Source organism: Siphateles boraxobius, unplaced genomic scaffold (genome assembly GCF_051911475.1).
Source record: "Siphateles boraxobius isolate OS27281-9 unplaced genomic scaffold, OSU_SipBor_1 6, whole genome shotgun sequence".
NCBI classification, from domain to species: Eukaryota; Metazoa; Chordata; class Actinopteri; order Cypriniformes; family Leuciscidae; genus Siphateles; species Siphateles boraxobius.
In genome coordinates, this window is record NW_027509186.1 from 19,213,498 (window position 1) to 19,235,678 (window position 22,181).

The 22,181-nt window shown below is 41.7% G+C and overlaps 1 protein-coding gene across 1 annotated transcript in view; it reads right to left on the reverse strand.

The window, feature by feature from the left end:
* The window catches only part of LOC143716018 (NXPE family member 3-like), a 45,051-nt gene extending 30,884 nt beyond the window's left edge, over positions 1-14,167 (reverse strand). Inside the window, exon 1 of the mRNA XM_077208081.1 lies at positions 14,081-14,167. Within this exon, the coding sequence (XP_077064196.1) occupies positions 14,081-14,108 (28 nt within the window). The 5' untranslated portion in view covers positions 14,109-14,167. The remainder of the gene's footprint in view (positions 1-14,080) is intronic.
* Between the last annotated feature and the right edge of the window lie 8,014 nt (positions 14,168-22,181).

The window sequence follows — 22,181 nt, forward strand, 5'->3', positions numbered from 1 at the left end:
GCCTCCTCCAGGGCAGCGCTTGCAGGCTCACCACCTGCTCCTATTACGGGAGAGGTAGGAACCTTGGGCACAATCCGAGCCGGGGTCTCAGCTTGTGAGAGTTAGCCGGCCCAGACTCCAGGCACAATACGTTGACCGAAAGCGAGCAAGTCCCTACCCTCTAGTAGAGACCACGCGAGCAGGAGAACTGATATAACAGAATTTTTAACTCACTACCTGCAGTGGCTCAGGGGCGGTCTCTGCAGTGCAGTCGCACCAGGGACAAGGCCCAAGAGGATAAAGAGGGACACAAGGATTTACAAGACCTTGCTCCTCAGGAACCTGACGACCAGAACGTGCTTCTGCATACTTCTGCAACACGATGAGCGTCGTTTAAACACCGAGGCAACATCATTTTGAGGGTGATTTAGGAAAACAGCCTACTGCAACCCATTTTGCAGGAAAGAGAGCACTGAAGTGATCGAAAGCTTTCAGGATCTCCTCAGGAGAGAAGACGCACTCAACGACTAGGTTCCACTTCTAAAGGCGTAAGCACGCTACCCAATTCTAGGGGGTGCTCGCAGAAGTGATGGTAACTATCACATGTTCTTGTGATAGCCACCTGAACCTCCGCGTTCAGATGTAAGACCGCCCGGAATCTCCGGGGGAAGAACGCGTGTGCCATCGTGCCCCGTCCCCGAAAGAGTTTCCAGGGGAAGTCAGGAAGGCTGTTGAAGGGAACCAGGTCTAGTTGGGCCAATAAGGGGCAACTATGAAGACCTGTTCCTCTCCTGACATGGCACGTAGGTGCAAGTGACGGGCGCAAAAGACAGGAGCATTGCTCAACACAACATGTGAAGATCACTGGGCTTCAGGAGCATTTTCTGCTCAGCACTTGGGTGTGACAAGTTCACTGAGCTTCAGGAGCATTCCTGCTCAACACCTGAGTGTGATAAACTCACCGAGCTTCAGGAGCATTTCTGCTCAACACTTGAGTACGAAGAACCTCACTGAGCGACAGGAGCATTTCTGCTCAGCACTTGAGTGTGACAAGTTCACTGAACTTCAGGAGCATTCCTGCTCAACACCTGAGTGTGATAAACTCACTGAGTTTCAGGAGCATTTCTGCTCAACACTTGAGTGCGAAGAATTTCACTGAACGACAGGAGCATTTCTGCTCAGCACTTGAGTGTGACAAGTTCACTGAGCTTCAGGAGCATTACTGCTCAACACCTGAGTGTGATAAACTCACTGAGCTTCAGGAGCATTTCTGCTCAACACTTGAGTGCGAGGAACTTCACTGAGCACCAGGAGCATTTCTGCTCAGCACTGCGTGTGATGAATTCACTGAGCTACCTGTGATGGACTCACTGAGCTACAGGAGCATTGCTGCTCAACACCTGAGTGCGATGAACTTCACTGAGTTTCAGGAGCAATTCTGCTCAACATGAAGAGTGATGATTTCACTGACTTGCAGGCGCAAGGCGACCATGAGTCGCAGTCACTTTTAGAAGGCTCACTGGGGTTAAACGCATTTCTGCGGGCCCCTGGGGCAGCTGAGTCCCAGTGTTTGTCCAAGGGTAGTCCGCTCGGTTTACCCAAACACTGGCGGAAAAATAAAACCGGGGGGGCAACTGAGCGGCCCCGGAATGGTCATGACCCAGCCGGACCCAGGGGATGGAGTCTCCACTTGCCCTGGCTATAACTGTCGTGAGGCTCAATGGCGGCACGATTGAGTAAGCGGGAGGAGTGGAACAAGGCGCCCTCAGAAGCGTCTGACTCCAAGGAGGAGGTGACGGGTGAGTTTGTGACATGCAGGGGAAGCTTGCGCAACGGTCGCAATGTCTAACAACTCGAGGCACGAATGCCCGTGTAGTCGGGGGTCGCCCAGGCCCCCGTTAAAACACGCCCTTTGTACATGGCCCCTCTGTTGAAGAGGGTTTGGCAGCAGACCGGGATGAACTATAGTCACACAGGGTGAGCTGCTCTGCCACGGTCACCTCGGGACTCGATCGTGAAGCTAGCGCTGAAGCGGTCACATATGGAGGGAGCCAAAGGCTGCGACTACCATATACCCCAGGAGCCTCTGAAAGTTCTTTCAGTGGGACCCTTTCTCACTTCAACACCAGCTGAACACATTCTCATTGGAGAGACATGTTGGACCGAGTACCTCTCCAAAACTAGAAAAGAGATACTCAGCCCGTGGGCGAGATTACTCTCTTCCAGTTGACCTGAAGACCCAACGGGCTCTGGAGCACTCGAGGGGAAGGACACTGTACTGATACTCCACCCTTAGACGCAACACACAGGATGGCCTGCGGTGCGGGAGGTAGAGATCTGAAGCACCTGTCTTTCAGGTCAAAGCTGCAGACCAATCTTGGGCCAAGATGGTCACGACCCACCCCCTAGTAGCACGAAGAACGAGTTTACACTGGCCTTCGTACCGGCTGGAGGAGCGGCTATATCAAATCCTTCGCCAGCAGGATAAGATAAGCACGCACAAGTCAGGAGCACTGCTCAACACTCGGTGTGATAAATATCACTGAATTTTCAGGAGCACGTCTGCTCAACACCTAATGTGATGTCTATCACTGACTTGAGCGGGGTAGCCGAGCCTGAGGTGGGGCAGCAAAGTGGAGAGAGTGGTGTTAGTGTGCTGTGCAACACTTACCTGTCTCCACAAGCGGCAGGGGGCGCGTGAGAAGGCGGATGACCGGGTCCTCGAACGCACCAAGCTGCCTGCTGGCGACCAAGGGGGAGCTGAGGGGTGTAAGGCTATACAGGGTCACACCCGCCAGACTGGCCCTCTTGGGACCCAGGAACAGATGAAATTGCTCTCTCTTTGAAGTGTGGGTACCGCTTGCTCCGCTTTTTTTTTTTTTTTTTTTTTTAGGGAGCCAGCGGCGGAACAGACACACACACAAACAAAGGCTCCACCCGGCCCTCACCCGGGGGGAGGGAGTGATCGTGCCACTCCAAGAGCATCTCATCCATTCCTGGGCGGCCCGCTCCGGAATGCTTTTGCTGTCGCTTGCCACCTGGCTTGGCAGCGCCTGGAGCGGGCTGGGCGTCTGAACTGCGGCCGGCTCCATGCTGAGGCCTGGGTGGAGGCTGCTGCGGAGGGCCAGCAGGAGCAGCGGCCGGAGAACGCCCACGGCGACGAGCAGGCGGAGGAGCTGCCACCGGCGGCGGTTGGAAGCAGCAGCTGGCCACCGGGGCAGGATGTGCCGGATGACCTCCGTCTGCGCTTGAGCGGCAGAGAACTGTTTGATGCAGTTCTCCACCGCGTCGCCGACCAGCCCAACCTGGGAAATTGGGGAGACCAGGAACCGAACCTTGTCCGCATCCGCCATACCAACCAGGCTGAGCCAACGAAGGCGCTACTGGACCACCAAGGTGGACATCGCCAGACCGAACACGCACGCTACGACACCCGTACCCCGGAGGGTGAGGTCGGATGCAGTGCGGTGCTCACCTATGAGCGCACGGTCTGGATTACCCTCGTGCATGCCATGGGTGCCCTAGCCTGCAGCAACGCCATGGCACGCAAGAGGAAGGGGCTTGCCCATAGGCTTTGTAAGCTCTGCCCGTCGGAGCAGACGAAACTCACAGGCCTTAGGGGGGAGACGAGGATCCCCCCAAAAGGCAGCGGCCGCCGGACACAGGTGCACCTGTGTCGACAGACCGCTCCAATGGAGGGACACCTCGCAACCCTTCACCGTTCCTCCATCAAGGGTAATGAGGGGGAAAAGCTAGTCAGGCAGTTTCTGGCAGAGAAAGATGCTGTTCACCACCTGACAAGCTCTCCATGCATTTCGGGAAAGAAAGGCACTGGGGCGGCGAGCTGAGAACCAGCGCGGCCCGCCCCAAGATACCAAACTCCAGATTCCAACCGAGACTGAACGGGACACGGTGGAGGTTCCACTCGAGCCCGGCAGCCTCGGCGGCCCGTTTCAGCATAGCTGATAATTCTGGATCCGGCTCGGGCAACATTGAACTCCCGGAGGGAGACAATGCAGCCGAGTCATCATCTCTAGAAGTCAGCTCACCCTCCGATGCTGCAATCGGCGTCCTGTCCTCCAGGGGAGCCCCGAGTGAAACCGCTGGCCCACCCATTACAGATGGACCAGCAGACAACACAGGAGGCTCCAGTGGTTGCAGTGGAAGGGAGGAGTGAGGAGCCCACAGGGAATGGTTACCGGGCGGGACATCCAACACTATCCTCCGGTCACCCATCCCACACAGCACCCGAGGGTGGGGCATGGTAATGGGGACTCGCTCTCCACGAACGAAGGCGAGTCTCGCCCTCAACACTGCGACAGTCATGTTCCCACAGTGAAAACATGAGCTGTCCACAAAAGCTGTCTCAGCGTGCTGTAAGCCAAACACGTGACACAACAGTTGTGACCATCAGAGAGAGACAGGGAACGACCGCACCCAGAAACGCACGGGCGGAATGACATCTTGAAAAAGACGCAAACGCACCCGTGTTGCTCTTTCAGAAAATAGGACCGTCACCAGTGCCGGAGCACACAGGGGAATGACCGCGGCAACACTGAACAGAGAACTGAAACAGTGAAGCACTCACTTTTCCGCCCTCTAACCAGCCATCAACACACACAAACATTTAGAAATTTGTTGCTGTTAAAACAGCAGTTGAGAGCTCAAAGCTCGCGATCACCGCTGCACTCGCGCTGTAGAACACCAGCCCTGGGAGAGTCTTCCTGAAGAACACCGACACACTCGCTCGTTGTAGACAACAGCACTCTCAGAGACATCAAACGATCGGCTCCGAAGCGAAAGGCAACTAGTGCGTGCATCCACTTCCGTATTTATACCCGCGCCGCGGGGGCGGAGTGTGTGATGCGAATCACGCTCGCCAATTACATTGGCTCGTTCAATAGTACTCGAAGAAGACAGGCTCCCTGGCGTGATCCCATTTCATTTCAGTCGCGTCGACTACGTCCGACGTTATCGACTGAAAGGGAACTACTGAACGCCTGTGACAGTGAAATTTGTAGTTGTAGAGAATAGCCACACATGTGTATCAGTAAATTTGAAGTCCCAGAGAGAAATGTTTTAAGAGTTGCAAACTTGTAGACTTTTTTTTCTCTCCCACAAACATAACACAACAATTATTATACTTAAATATTACTGTTTTTTAGATAAATGTAGTCTTGGTACCCTACGGTTAAAAATTGCTGTAAAAATACAGCCAATTTCCAACAGTAAAATACTGTTATTTCAATAAACAGTTTAATCCTGCAAATTTACAGTCTAAGTTCCATAAACTAATTACTTGCAGTAAATGTACAGCATTTATGTGTAAACCCGTTTGTTCCTGGAAAAAACAGTCTTGGGCCCGGTTCCCCAAAATGTTCTTATCGCTAAGTAGTTCTTAACCTATTCCTTAACCTCTCTCTTAACGTGATGGCACGATTCCCGACACGTTCGTACTCTAAGTATATCTTCTGTAAGTCACACTTTTCGTAAGGTTGTTCTGGACCATTCGTAAGCTCTCTCTTAGCGTTGTTTGAGCTCAAGACGCTAGTCGCCGCCACTGTGCAGCAGTCTTTAGAAATCAGCGCAGCGCAGTACAAGTCCAACTATGGTATGTTGACAATGTTGTGGCTCAAAAATGATTTTATATTATGGACATACCAGCTCTTTGTCTGTTACGGAGGCCAGCAGAAGGGAAAGGCTGTCTCCAAGCAGAGGATGGCCCACTGGATAGTGGATGCCATCGCCTTGGCTTACCAAGCACAAGGCGTGCCCTGCCCGCTCAGGTTGCATGCACACTCCACGAGAGGCGTTGCATCCTCCTGGGCGCTGGCACGTGGCTCCTCGTTAACAGATATCTGTAGAGCTGCGGGCTGGGCGACACCTAACACGTTCGCTAGATACTATAGCCTACGTGTAGAGCCAGTCTCCTCCCGTGTTCTCACCCTAGATGGGTAGAAGCACTGAGGTGCCTGGCTCTGTCGGCTTGCTGCACCCTACTGTGCACCCTTATTGCTCCAGAGTAAAACCTGTCGAGTCCTCTAAACCCCCCCGGCCCGGACTTGGCGGAGCGTCCGGCGCCAGGCCCTTTTCCGCTGAATCCTTGAGAACCGGATCTGGGCTGGGTTCCATATGTGTGACCCTACGGGGATCCCATATGTGTATATTCCACGGCTGCTCCTATCGGAAGCCTGTGTCTTTCCCCTGGGCTAAGTCACCCATTATTTCATATGCAGTACAGCCTTCGGGCTAGTCCATATTATGTGTTTCCACATAACTCCTTGAAGAAGTGGCTTCCGCAGCGTTCCTTCCTAAACAGAAAGGGCACGCTTTCCCAGTGTTATCCAATATCTCACTGTATGAGTTATCACGGAACAACAGTGTCAGACTCACTCTGTGTAAGCCTCCTCCTATCGTCCTTCCAGGCAAGAAGGTGTAGAGGCTTGCACAGGGGCGCTGGATGGGGTGCAGCAGCTGTGGCGCTTTGGTAGGGATTCCTATTGGTCAGTCATGACCTACGTCTCCGTTCCCTCCCTCAGGGAACGAGGGTTACCATATGTAACCGAGATGTTTAGTTTTGCCACGTACATCTTATCTCCTGAAGCGTCGCGTTGGGATTCGCGCGGCTCGAAAAAAATAGCACGTGGGGGCGGGGCATCTTCAACGCGGTCTATTTTTGAACAGAAAGCAGGCAAAGAACAAAATTGTTTCCCAACACTCCTCTAGGCCCTTAAAGAAGGACACTGTTCAAGGTAAGTTTATTTCTTTGCTGTTATTCTATTATGTTACTCCCAGCGTGTAAAATCGCCTTTTTCACAAGGTATTTGACTGTGCTAAGTTACTGAGCGCGAATCGCGTTTTGCAGACAGAGCTCTCAACGGTTGAGGCATTTCTCCTGCTAATGAATGCTCTGAGCTCCGATTACTTCGAATTCTTTGCTTGGTTAATGTCAAGTTACCATTTAGAATTCAGTTTGGCTTTCTTTTGTAGTAGCCTAACTCTTAACTCGATTTACATGAATTTGTTATTCAGTAACAGATGCATTAATGTTATTCGCATTATATCATGCGCATAAGATGGAGAATAATTACGAAACTACTCGAAATATCCATTACCATCATAGTAATTAAAATGTAGTGGTTCCTTGTTTTTATGACAGTTCTCAACAGCTAAAGATTTCGAAATAATTATTTTCTTATTTTTTTCCTAGGAATCATTCACTTGATGTAAATGTTTTACTGAGACAGTACACAGCCCTAATCTTTGGTGAGTTTCACGCAATGTACTTGCAAACTCTGTGCACAAGCATGAAGTAGGCTGCCATTTGTGCTGCATTTGTTATTCGAGAAGTAACAGAAGCAAGGAGGACCGACACTTCCATTAGCTTCACAATTCACTTACGTCACGTCACCATGTCCTGGTGAACACTCTTATGACAGTAGGTAGGAAGAAATGATTTATACTTCAATTTTGTTTTTCTTACACAAAAAAAATGAGTTAAAAATATCAATATTTTTATTACACATGTCTATCGTTTTGTTTCAGAAGACATTGATTCATCCACTGGGGTCTTGTGAATTAATGTCAGGATCGTTGTGTTGTTGTTTTTTAAGTGTCAAAAGAATTAGTCAAACAAGATCAGTTAAGTAGGCCTACATTAACATGATCATTTTATGTCTCTTTTAAAAATTTTCGCAGAGTTTTCGATCACTAGTTTTTGCTATATGCTTTATTTTACCACTAAGATTTTCTTGATTTTCTTTCCTCTCAGACCTGGATTTCCTCTCAGACCAGATGTGTCAAAAGCTGATGTGGGACGTGTTGGCTTTTTTTTTTTGCCTCTTCCTACGTTTTTTCACCCATTGGTTCTCTTGATGATGTCCTCTCAGATCCGGACTTCCCCGCAGATCTTTCAAAAGCAGGTTTGGGATGTTTTGGCAGTTTTTTGTCTCTATCGAGGATTTTTCATCCATTGGTTCTCAATGTTTTCCTCTCAGACCGGGACTTCCTCTCTGGCCTAGTTGGCTGTTTTTAGTTTTTAGTTTGTTAGTTTTTTTGCCTCTTTGTAAGGTTTCAGTTTTTTACTAATGGTTCCTCTCATTGAATTTTAAAATGTATTTTCTGTGACCTTTTTCCCTTAAATACCGTTAATGTATTGTTAAAACCTGTTACCTGTTTTAAATAAATGGCAAACAATGTACTGTACCATAATCTATTTTTTCTTTATTTTTTCCATTGAGTAAAAAGTCTGTTTGGAGTGTCTGTATATGCTATACATAGAGATGTTAATAGATAATAGAGTAAATAGAAAACAGTATTTATATTCTACCTTTTTTACTGTAGAATTTAGGGCTGGACCCGAATATCCGAATATTCGTTCGTGTGTTGGTATTCGATTTGAAAATGTGACATTAGAATATTATTTTCTTTCTTTTTTTTTTGCACACCTGCATCCCCCTCGAAACGGTTCTCATTCGCGCTTGAATATGTTTTACACTATAAAATCGGGTGAAATATAATAGGCTACTTAACATATAAATTCGTTATATCTACTTAATAAATATATTTGCTTCTTCTTGGACTACTAAAAGTGTTCCTGCAACGGGAGTATTCTCTGGCTAGAGCGCAGAACAGCGGAGTTTGTATAGACAGAAGTGCATGCATGAGCTTGTATTTTGGGTTAAGCTGCGTTGCTTTGACATTGTGGAACATAGAATAATAGAAACAAAATGTATTATCCTTTTTACCCTTATCAATCTAAATTAATCTACAGCTAAATATAGGAGACTTTGAGATTTTACTGGGACGTCACGTTTATTTTTCGTTTTTCTTTATTTAAATTTCGTTTTTCTTTATTTAAATTTCGTTTTTATTTATTTAAATTTCGTTTCTATTTATTTAAATGTCGTTTTTATTTATTTAAATCTACCCTACTTTGTCAGTGAGAAAAATATTATAAGACTACCTTATTAAAAATATTGCTTAAGTTAAAAGACGTGTGTGTGTGTGTTTTATATCACTAGCGCAGTGTCCGTTCTCAGAGCATATATGCCCTGCATGCGTGAGGCGCGCCGCTTCTTTATTTAAATCTACCCTACTTTGTCAGTAATTTGTTAGTGAGAAAAATATTAGACTACCTTATTAAAAATATTGATTAAGTTAAAAGACCTGTGTGTGTGTGTGTGTGTGTGTGTGTGTGTGTGTGTGTGTGTGTGTGTGTGTGTGTGTGTGTGTGTTATATCACTAGCGCAGTGTCCGTTCTCGGAGAATATACGCAAGCCCTGCATGCGTGAGGCGCGCCGCTTCTTTATTTAAATCTACCCTACTTTGTCAGTAATTTGTTACTGAGAAAAATATTAGACTACCTTATTAAAAATATTAAGTTAACTTAAGTTAACAGACCTGTGTGTGTTTTATATCACTAGTGCAGTGTCCATTGTCGGAGCATATAAGCTCTGCTCGCGTGAGGCGTGTTACATTATTTTGCCAGTATGTAGCCTATATTTGTAAATATAATTATTTTAGAACATCAAATTGGATGCTTGTTATATTCCGTAAAAGAATGTTAAGTGTTTTTTTCCTCCTTTACAGTAACCTAGTTGTACCAAATGTAATGTATCCACTTTTGTCCATTCAATTTTGTTTAATCCAAATTGTACTTAAGTAACTAAGGCCACACATTCATGCTTGTGTGTGGTCTTAAATTATTTGGCTTATTTAAATGAACAAGAATTATCAATCACACCAGGATATATTTGTACAAAAAAGTATTAGCCCACAGATACATTTATGAGGGTTTATTTAATTTATTGCAATCAACAAATGATAACAATTAGTAAAAGACAGTTTTAAAGCTTTGCAAGGTGCAATTTATACGACGAGTTGAAGTTTGCTGTAGCCTACTTTATAGGCCTACATTAAGTGAATGCCTGCAATCATTCAGTCATTGACGAATGCACAAAACGTGCAAATTAATAAAAACATTATGAACTTAACGAAACGATACACAATTGTAGTTTAAGTTCGCGCTGAAACTATATTTACCTTTTTTGAAATAACCCATTACACCTGCTGAGAAACGAGGAGTGAACCTCTGAGTGAACTAAAATGAGCGAGCAGTTCCACGCGCATGCCCGGGAAACTCATGAATGTTCATGTAGGCTCCAGAAGGCCCACTGCCTCTACAGATGCTAATGCACAAGTCCACATTTCACGAGATATGGCGCAAAAGGGAGAGCGCGCGAAACTTGTCATTTGAAAGCGAAAAACAAGGTTTGAGATTCGTCGCTGCAGATCCAAGCAGCTGTAGTTATGTATGCTTACTTGTGTTTGTGCTAGAAAAATATACAAGAAGATATTTGTGAGAAAATATTCTACAAGTGTGCAACTCTCATTGGATGAATTCACATATTGATTTGCGGATGAGCAAAATTTCTCCGTGACTTCACATTTTTTGATGCGGGTGTATGAAGGTAAAATGATGACATAAAGAATCGCATGCGCTGTGGAAGTTTTGTGAAAGAGAACATAAGATTGCAAGCGTAAAATAAATTTGCATGTGCAAGAGAAGATTTGTAAAGGTGTAAATCGCCCTTCAAGTGTAAGAAAAACATATTTGCAGCATTTAACTGTTATACGTAAGTGTATTTGAAGCTGCAGCTTCATGTTAACGCAAAAAAGAAGATCTGTAGGCTATTCTTCAGACTTTCATTTTTCCGCGCTTACACTTTTGGCACGGTTTTTGCGCACAAATGCGGCCAAAAGCATTGCAGGCCTGTGTGTGAACAGCAATTTACAAGCGAAAACAACAGAAGCAAGAACTGCAAAACAGATGAATTGCGTAAAATCAAACTTTGTTTAAAAAAATAAACAGTTGCAAATGTATAAATGTCATGTTGAGTGCATGGGGCAAAAAAAGTTTCCGATATAACCCGATTTGTACAGTTGCGTCTTTCTTTTACCTGCGCTTCCAGTTTTGGCACGATTCTCTCAATCACTGAGTTTTGCAAGCGCGAAGAGGAGGGCGGGTCCACCTTCATCATGTAGCCAATCAAATGAGCTTCTCGCTGACACTCAATTTACTCTGATCTGATTGGTTCAATAAACACGCAGTCACCAGAACACATCTTTATCTTTATTTGGCTGAGAAATGTTCCCATTGCCGAAATGGTACTTTTAATGCACACATGTACATGTTAAATAAATAAATAAATAAATGACAGAATGAATGAAAAAATAAATAAATCATGATTGCTTATTAGGCTGTGCACCATTAGGCTGACTATATGAGCCAAAACTGAATTTCAAGCTGTTGTGTTAAGAAAGAAAATATCTGTGTATTCAGTGCATGTATTCTGCTCATCAGGCCATATTAGTTTGTAATCTTGATGCTGCTGAATGTAGGCGTAGTACCTGCTACTGCGTGCATAATTTCACCGGTCTACTGATCAGGGGGGATTCCAGAATTGTTATTATTATTATTTTACTAAAATGAGTTATAATAATATTTTTTTCCCTTTAACGTATTTTAAGAGCATCTCTAAATTATGCACCATTTATCACCTGCAATTCCATCGTGTAACCACTAGATGCCTGTATAGCCCTATACACATAGGCCTATCTATGCTGTGTATTCCCTGGTTGCTGGGTATTTATTCATACATAATTAGTTACTTTTTGTCAAAGTTGAGTTCATGTTGATTTAGTATCAATTTTTGATTACAGTCAAATCTGGACACAGAGAAAGGATTTTGTTATTCATACTAGCTACATATAATAGCTTGATCAGTCACACGGAAGTAATCAGAATCAATATTTACAGTGCGTGACAATATTTCAAAATATATAATTGAGTGTTAAATAGCACAAACAGAGACATAATTTGAAAAACACTGCATCAGAATGGTATTATTACATACAATTACATGATTGTAAAGTTTAACATCAGCCCAGTGGTGTAACAGATTATATAGCCTAATGTATAAAATTTCAATCCAATAACATTAACACCAGCTCGAAATTCAATATGAATGTCAGATATGCATAATGGTGCACAGCTTATTAAGCAATCATGATTTATTTTTTAATTTATTTGTTCCTTTGTTTATTTATTTATTTAACATGTATGTGTGCATTAAAACTACCATTTCGTCAATGAGAACATTTCTGAGCCAAATAAAGATAGTTTTCTAGTGACTGGCGTGTTTATTGAACCAATCAGATCAGAGTAAATCGAGTGTCAGCGAGAAGCTCATTTGATTGGCTACATGATGAAGGTGGACCCGCCCTCCTCTTTGCACTTGCAAAACTCAGTGAGTGAGAGAATCGTGCCAAAACTGGAAGCGCAGGTAAAAGAAAGACGCAACTGTACAAATCGGGTTTTTTCGGGAACTTTTTTACCCCATGCACACAACAAGCCATTTAGATATTTGCAACAGTTTATTTGTTTTTTTACACAAAGTTTGATTTTACGCAATTCATCTGTTTTGCAGTTCCTGCCTCTGTTGTTTTCGCTTGAAAATTGCTGTTCACAGGTTTGCAGTGCTTTTGGCCGCATTTGTGCGCAAAAACCGTGCCAAAAGTGTAAGCGCGGAAAAATGAAGGTCTGAAGAATACAGATCTTATTTATTTTGCGTTAGCATGAAGCTGCAGCTTCAAAATACATGAATTAAGGCCTCATTATGCTTCTGCGTCAACTCCCGGCGTCGTGGCCGTTTTATGGTTCTGCGTCAGGTTGAGCTGCATCGCGGTGCATCTGACCAATCACAGCCCTTGTGGTCTGCGTCGCCTCAACGCGTAGTTACAATTTTTTGGAGGTGCACGTCGAGCTAAGGCGGAGGGGTTCGCGGCGACGCAGAGGGGTCTGCGGGGGTACGTCGTCGATTCGACGCAGAAGCATAAAACAGGCTTTAGCCTACACTTACGAATAACAGTTACATGCTGCAAATGTTTTTTTCTTACACTTGAAGGGCGGTTTACACCTTTACAAATCTTCTCTTGCGCATGCAAATTTATTTTACGCTTGCAATCTTATGTAGGCTACACTTTCACAAATCTTACCCTGCGCATGCGATTCTTTATGTCATAATTTTACCTTCATAGTTTTGCACCAAAAATACCTTCATAGATATCAATTTTCTAGCAGCCTATGGAGTGAGCCATGTTCTCAGATTTGATCAAAAATATTTTAATTTGTGTTCCGAAGATGAACGAAAGTCTTAAGCCCAATTTATACTTCTGCGTCGAACTTACGCCGTAGCTACGCCGTAGGCTGTGCGTAGCGCGCGTACCCTTCGGCGTACCCTGACGTGCACCTCTCCAAAAATGTAACAACGCGTCAATTCTACGCGGACGCAAGCTCTTTGATTGGTCGGCTCAAACCGCTCCCTCGGGTTTCACATAAACCCTCTGCGTGCGTCAACGCGGACAACGACGCAGAAGTATAAATTAAAACCAATGCGTAGTCTACGGCGTAGAGGCTCCGGCTTATGTCCGACGCAGAAGTATAAATCAGCCTTTACGGGGTGAGTAATTACTGACAGAATTTTCATTTTTGGGTGAACTATCCCTTTAAGTGTCACTTGTGCCATTGTTCAGAGCCATGTGTTCATTACCCTAGGAGCACTGAAACTTCTTTCAGCTTCAGCTGATGAGACTGGGATGACAAGTGTTTCAACTTCATCAGTCCTCTCATTTCAACAAGACCAAGCAATGTTGTGTTTTTATGTTTTATGGCGACCTTTTAAAGACATAATGATTTAAACTGTAGAAACTGTATTATATGCCACACTAACCCTACCTATCACAGAAAACTTTCGGAAGTTTTACATTTTAAGCTGTCCCCCCATTTAAGCTGCTAAAAAATCCCCACAATGACAAGTATTTCGGATATTGCCATCTTTGTGGTGACATTTTGTCAATATAATGCAGGGTTACACAAACACACAATTATAGCCTACACAATCTCTCTCTCTCTCTCTGACACACGAAACTAACGATTGTTTGCCACTTATCCCGCGATTGTAGCTAATACAGTAGGCTATTAAAAACTGATTTGCACCGCATTTTTGTGCACAGAACTGTTGATTTCTCCCTTGCTTACCGCATTCAGGTGTCCTTCTGGGGAGCATTGCCGCTTTCTTTGCACAAGAGCCTCTCACAAGTTAGAAAGAAAAAACAAAGCCAATCAGTTTTGCGGTGTGTGTTAAGCAGGCGGGACTCAGATATATTAACCATTTGCAGTAGTATGAAGCTGCAGACTCGGAGACCTGCATCTACAGTCCCCCTGCACCCAGAGTCCCGCATTCTCAGACCCCTCGTTTTTCGAGACAGCGCCTCCTATCAAATTGTATCGGATAAACATGTGAAGAACTTAAGCCAAAACGTGAGTAGGCTATCTTCAATTTTATTTAGCGAATCGTAGTAGCCTATTCGTTTGATTTATTTTTTAATAAAACTAATTTAGCCCATCGATACAACATATGAATAGTCCATTTAATATTTGTAAAGATAGTTTACAAATCGCCCTCTTCCCCCCGAAAATATTTTGATAGCTAACGTTAGCCTTTAACCTTGGACTTTTTGTATATGTCATAAATGCTGCAGTGATTTTCAGGGCCCATTTTGTGCCCCCATATATTTCAAACCCAAAAAGTTGTCCAAAGTTCAAAAAACATCTCAAGGGACACTTCAACAGAGCAGTGCAACATGAAGGTAACATTTGCAAACATCTTTTTTTTTTTTAAACATCATAAGACATGTGCTATCGGGCCTATACTGTTGTAGGCTATTCCAGGGTACACCATACATCGATGGAGTCGCCCCTGCCAAACCCAGCAACATATACTTTTATGATTATGCAAAGCGACTTATAAATTGGTTTTTTTAATGCAATTGAAGACGAAAAGTAAAGTCACGAACACAGTTTTTTCTTCCTTTTTTCTTTGTTTAGGTGATCATTAAATACTGAATTGTTTATTATTGGTGTTTTGTCTATTCTGATTTGTTTTGCTTCGCATTCAAAATATCAAAAAACAGATTTTGTAATGTTAGCATGGTAATGTTAATTAGACCATTATAGGTTGAACTGAAAGAAAAATTGGAATTTGAATAAAAAAAATATAAAAAAACTTTGTAGCAATATAATATCACATACTATTTTTCAGAAGATAGTTCAATCTGTAATTGTATCCCTTCCATCGCAATGAGTTTTTTTTGGCACATGCATTAAGCAGGGAACGCAAATATTTATTGGATCATTTATTTGGAGACCGTTATATTGCATCCTATTGTTTTTAATTGCATTTGGATACGCGTGCGCTGTACTCTGTGTTCGGGTGTTATACGAACTTTCGAACAGCAGGAGGCACTGTTTTCGAAAAACGAGGGGTCTGAGAATACGGGACTCTCGGTGGGGGACTGTAGATGCAGGCTCCGAGTATGCAGCTTCATGGCTATAACCCAGCTAACACACGACGTAACAGTTACGTAGGCCTAATGTACATAGCTGTCAACCCTCCCGTTTTTTCCGGGTTTCTCACGTATTTTAGCTCTTTTCCCGCTGTCTTCCCGTTTTAGTATTTTCCCGTAAAATATCCCGTATTTTTACGCTCTGATTGTGTGAGACGTACAAGCTCGGGCAGATTCGGCTTGAAGTTGTTCATCCTCGGATGCGGCGCCGCAATCGCTGTTACAAAAAAAGCCGTGCACACAGCAAAGCGAAATGTGGTCTTGCGCACCCAACTGGTCATTTTTGCCGCGCGCACCTTCGCGCTCATGCGGACGCGTCGAGTATAAACCATGGTATAAACAAAGCTTAACCCTAACTCCGTGTCAGCGTGCGCTCTGATCTGTAAAGGGGCACAGACATCTACCAAATCATCTCCTGCAGCAGCCTCCGAACTTCCGAAGCACCACTAACTCCGCCTCCGTTTCCCTCGTAAGCTGATATTAGTAGGCCTATTTAAACATTCTCTATGATAAAAAATGTAACAAATATTTTAATAACACGATTTTGGCGGTTATAGAGTTCTAATGACGGTGTTCAACTATAACCGTCGGTCTCACGGTTACGGTCACACCCCTAACACACACACACACACACACACACACTGTCTCTCTCTACCCCTCTCTCTCTCTCTCTCTCTCTCTCTCTCTCTCTCTCACACACACACCCACTGTCTCTTTCTCTCTCTCTCTCATACACACACACACACACTGTCTCTTTCTCTCTCTCACATATGTAGGCCTATATGTAGTTATAAACTCTTTAGATTGTTAATGATTAGTGCTTTTTTTTTTAAAGTTTGTGGGTAAGAATCGTGTAAAAAAATCCCTTATTTTGGGGATGGATTCCGGGAAATCTCCCTTATTTTCAATGTTCAATGTTGACAGCTATGAATGTATTCGTACTTTTTGGTCACGTCATGACTTTACTAATTGACTGCAACGTCACGGAAACGTAATTTCATTACCATCTTATCAGACTGCATTTCTATGAAATATTTTATTTGTTTCAATTTCTTTTTTATATTAAAAATGAAATCAAAAACAAAGTGATGGTATCAAAAATATTTTCAAATAAAATAAAGAGGTTGTGTAAACGTGTTGTGTGTTAAATTCTTAAACTAAGTGCCACTTTGTCCCACTAGCATTTTGCACGCGAATGGGTCATATAACTACACAAGCTTTAAATTCATGATTTAATATTAATGATATTTTAAATTAGGTTATAAGGTTTAATTCTAGATGTTTAATTAAATGCTGCGTGCCATTAAAGTGTTTTAATTTGCGTGCGCGTGAACATTCGAGTCGCATTGAAAGACTGGAGCGAGCGCGAGACAGATGGAAACGAGGAAACGTCATCAACTGAGAACTGACAAACAGCAAATATAGCGTCTCTCGCTGTTGTTTTCACTGCTTTCAGGTAAGTTTAGTATACATAATCACACAAATGATACATACAAACGTCCCTGACACCTTTCTTACGTGTAATTGGTACGCTTCTGTTGAATATTTACTTTATAGAAATGGTTTTGTGTCTTCGAAAAAGTCCGTTAGCATCTCAACCGTTTTCAGAAGAGGTAAGTTAAGGCTAACTACAGACTGGAGCTCTTGTTTATATAAGTTTGGGGTTTTAACCACATCTTTGTGTAAATAAAAGTTTTTGATACCTTTTTTTTTTTGCTGGTAATTGGTCAATGGGTGATTGGAAGTAACCTAATTTATTGAACCTAAAATAATGCACTGTAACTTACTGTTATTCAGTGACGTCACTTACAAATATCAGGGCTCTCAAGTCTCACGCATTGGGCGTGAGACACACGCATTTCAACCCGTTCACACGCTCACACGCCACACCTTGTATTTCTCACGCTGAGGAGTAAGGGAACTTGTCCCGCTATACAATTAATGGACGAGGCGCAGGCAAACGGAGGGAAGTTCTCTGCCGAGTTCATAGCATCTGTCTCGAGTTATACCGAGTTAAATGCTAGCTACCAGCCAATCAGAAATTAGAATTAGTTGTTTCTGGGTAAATTATGTGTTCCCGCTGCAAGCTCGTTCGTTACTAGACAATACGCGCACACACGGAGTGGAAGTTGAAAGAGCACGATCTGATGAATGCGGTTTGCGGACATCTTCATTTATTTTTTAATTTTTTTTAGCATTTTGATTTTACGATTCCTGGACGATATCTCTTGCCTGTGATCAAAGACAGTGAGAGCTGATGTTGAGGAGTATAGCCAAATTCGTGATAAATTATTTTTGATGCATTCAAAAACTCTTCAATTGCTTTTAAAGGGTCATCGGATGCAAAATACACTTTTATATGGTATTTGTAAATAAATGTGTCTTTGCAGTGTGTGGACACAATCACCATGCAATGAAAAAAATCCATTCACTTTTTTTTAATCCTCAAAAAGCCAAAAAGTTGTTGCTCATTATCATTTAAAGAGACATGCACCGAAACGGGTCACTGTGAACAGAGCTGTTTTTTAAGAGGTAAAAAGGGTGTTGTTTTACACAACCATTGAGACATTTTAACCAAAGTATGTTACAAACTTTACATGAAGACCCAAAAGAATCATTCCAACTTGTGGAAAATGGGCATCCGATGACCCCTGTAAAGGTGACCGGTTTGGGTCTTGACGTACATGCTCAGGGCAAGTTGTTATGACACAATGTTATGTATATTGAGCACTGATGTTCAGTTGGCTTGTTTGGGGTCAAATTTATTTTTATTTTTCAATAAATTTTTATTTTTTAAATATAACTATTTATTTTATTTGGATGAATTTGTCTTTTTATCAGATTTAACAATTGTTATAATTTCCATTTGTGCTGGTCAATTATGAACATTAGGCAAAATTGAACTGCTAGCAAAAATTGAAGCGAATTTGGTTGGGTCGAGGGACCGCTGCTGCAAATATTTGGGTGGCTCCTCCCCTAAATCTCACTCTAAACTTTTGATAAAACTTGAGAGCCCTGCAAATATTGATTAAAAAATATGTGATGTCAGGAGGGGCAGAAAAAAAAACTCCACAACAAAGTGTGAATTATTGTTTAATCATGATAATAATCATTATGCATTTATTTCACAATATATATTATCTTAAGATATATATATATATATATATATATATATATATATATATATATATATATATATATATATATATGTATATATATATATATATATATATATATATGCTTTCTCTTTTCTGCATTTCACCTATGTTCTAGCTTGGTTCCTTGTAATAAACCCTATGTTCTATTGTAAATCCTATTTAACATACTAGCAATATGTTGGTTCTATGACAAATTGCATGTTATGTACATAGATCATCATGTTGATGCTGCACCACCTGTCCAAGAAAATCTCCACGGCTATGAACCATATGATTAGTAACCAAAACCTCAAACATAAATTGCACTATTGTTCAAAAGTTTGGGGTCTGTAAGATGTATGCTTTTGAAAGAAGTCTCACATTTTAAAATCATTAACCCTAGGTTTTTTCAGCGAGATTATCCTTGAGAAGCCTGTAGGCTAAATAATCAGCTAAATAATAGGCGACAAATATGATGTTTTAATGGTCATAGTTATAATAATTAATTTAACTATTATGATAACAGGATATCATGGTCATTGGTATATTTTATTTTATTTCTCTAGGTCAGTTTTGAATTATGTTGGCCAATGAGACAGACACAATACTGTTCAACTCAAAGGTATTTATTTATTTGTATGCATTTTTTACTGATAAATACTGTAATTCTTTTCACTTTTAAATGCTGAATGTTGGTCAGGGGGTCGACAACTTTAGGCACGCAAGTTATTTTTCACAAATATCTGGCCAGCTTACTCATGGCTCATACTCTTAGCCTTTAAAATGTTTGAATTTATATCCCCAATGCAATATCAGGGGTAAAGATATCATTAGAGTCCTTAAAGTGATGGCTATGCTCTTGTCACCAGATGAGATATAATCCCTAGCGTTTGGCCTGTGATTCTTCAGGACAAGATCTTGATGTCATCCACACTCAGTACATGAAGAAGGTGAGTTTCACAATAGCTGCTATTATCACAAATCAAGAGACAGAACACAACAGGCTTTCATCCTTATGAACTCATCCATATGTAGGGATGGGTATCGAAACCCGGTATTAAATTGGCCCTGGGGCAAATTAAGGAAGACCGCAGTATCGATATAAGCTTGGACGTTATCGGTTCTGCTGACGGTACTGAAGAAATTACACACACTATTTATTATAGACATTGTCTTGCAAATCTTCATACAACATGTGTTTTTCAGGCTGGTTGTTTGTAATTTTGTAAGTAGGGAGAGGCTGTACCTCTCATGTGTGTGTCCTGTGTACTATAACTTTACAACAGGAGCTGGTACTCCTTTGACTTGATTGAAAAGTTTTAGATAGAGCTGTTTTTTTCACTCTCTATTCTCATATGAAAATTTTCAAGCATTTAAATACTACTAATAATAATGTTAATATTAAGCAAAGTTATTAACAAGATCTTTAAAAATATATATAATTATATGTCTTTATTATAAAATGACTCAACTATGAAATAGTTTTACTGTTATCTGTGATTGATTCAAGTTTTTTTACCATTGTATTTATCCAAATGAGGTTTGTGAATGCATGGACATTTTATATTTGGCATTAACTGTTAATCTTACATGAAAATGACAAGAAAAATTGACAAGTTCTCTGGACCTTTCACAAAATGCCATAAAGGAATATTCAGAGGGGCGAGTTGAAATAATTTCTTTTGGGCAATATCATGCCCCAAATATTGTATATTGAGTAGGACTGCACGATATATCGTTTTAGCATCAATATTGCATTGTGAACAATAACGACAGTCCGTCGCAGGATGTGCGTTGTCATGTATAGGGATCGTAGTTTATCTGTGATGCGTATGGGTAAGTTGTCCCCCGGTTGGGAACGCATGTAATTTGCGGATTAATTGCAAAGTTTAATAGACTGAAAGTTCATCATGTGCATGTGTTTTTAAGTCGAGTCAGGCATCAAGCGCAAGAGGACTCACGTGCACACACAGAGCAATGCAGACAGCGCGTGAATGCCCAATTAAGTTCTCTTTCTCTTTCTTTTGAGCATAAACGGGTACATGCACGCAAAATTAAGTCAAAATGATTAATTCTTTTCAAATAGACCTAATAGACTTCAAATAGACTTAAATTGAACCTGGAATGATGATTTGTGATACCAGATGAGATGTATGTATGATAGATTTTGAACTGTACTATTTTTTTCATTGCAGGTTTTCTGGGATCCCCAGCGGAAGGCATCAAGGCATCAGATGTTGGCCTGGACAGATGTACCTGTACACCACACGACCTCTGCTTTTGCATGGATGGCTGATTACTACCATGTTCTGTGAGGGTATTAATATAGCAAAACTGAGCACCTGTGGCAGTGGAATTTGTAGGTGTAAAGTCACACATCAGTAAATCAAACTATTTTCTCTCCTCCAAACAACACAGAAGTTACAGCTTTTCAAATTCTTCATTGGAGGTGCACAAATAAATAAGAAATGTATATGCTCACATTTAAGCCGCGGTCACACAAGGGGTTAGAGGATATGACTTTACAACAAACATATCATTCTTTCAAATCAGCCAAGAGGTCACACCTTCATGTATTGATCAGGTCACACGTTATCATGTAGAGCAAATTCGCAGGCAAGAGTTCACTCTTGAACTGACTTGAACTGGAATGCAGTAAAATACAAAACTTTTTGTTTTTGCGAGAGCTAGCATTTCCAATCTCCCACATTCACTTGTAAATGAATGGAAATATGGAATGAAAAGTGAACTGTGACCACATGAGAATAGCCAAACAGTATAGATGATTCACAAAATTATACACAAAGAAATGTGCATGATTGGCCAAAATTGTACTGTTCTCAACAAAAATGTGACCCTATGAGTTTGGTAATTTGTAGAATAGGATTTTTGCACCTTCAATGAAGAATTTAAAAAGGTGTAACTGATGTGTTGTGTTTGTGAGAAAGAAAGGAAAAAAACTACAAGTTTGCAACTCCTAAAACATTTTCTCGAAGACTTACATATACAAATTGCACTGGTATGGGGACTCTGTTTTGCTTCAATAATACTAGATATAATACAGTGTATGCATAATTTGAGTCGATATTCTGATCATGTTTTTTCAAGCCCATTTTATCAAAGCCAAACCACATCAATCTTATTAACTACTATTTATTGTGTATAAAGTCAATATACAGTACCGGGCAAAAGTTTGGAAACAATACTATTTTTAATATTTTTTGAAATAGTCTCTTCTGCTCATCAAGCTTGCATTTCTTTCACAAAAAAAACAGTAATTTTGTGAAATATTATTATAATGTAAAACAGCTGTTTTCTATGTGAATATAGAGTAAAGTGTAATTTATTCCTGTTTATAATACATCATGTGACACTGAATGCTGAAAATTCAGCTTTGATCACAGGATTAAATTATATTTTTGTATTTTTGATCAAATAAATACAGCATTGATGAGCAGAAGAGACTTATTTTCAAAAACTTTACTATTATTAATGTTTCTAAACTTTTAACTTGTATAATCAAGTGATGTAAATATGTAAACTGTGTAATCAAGTGATATCTAATAATTAACAATGGCTGGACCCTGTTGACCCAAT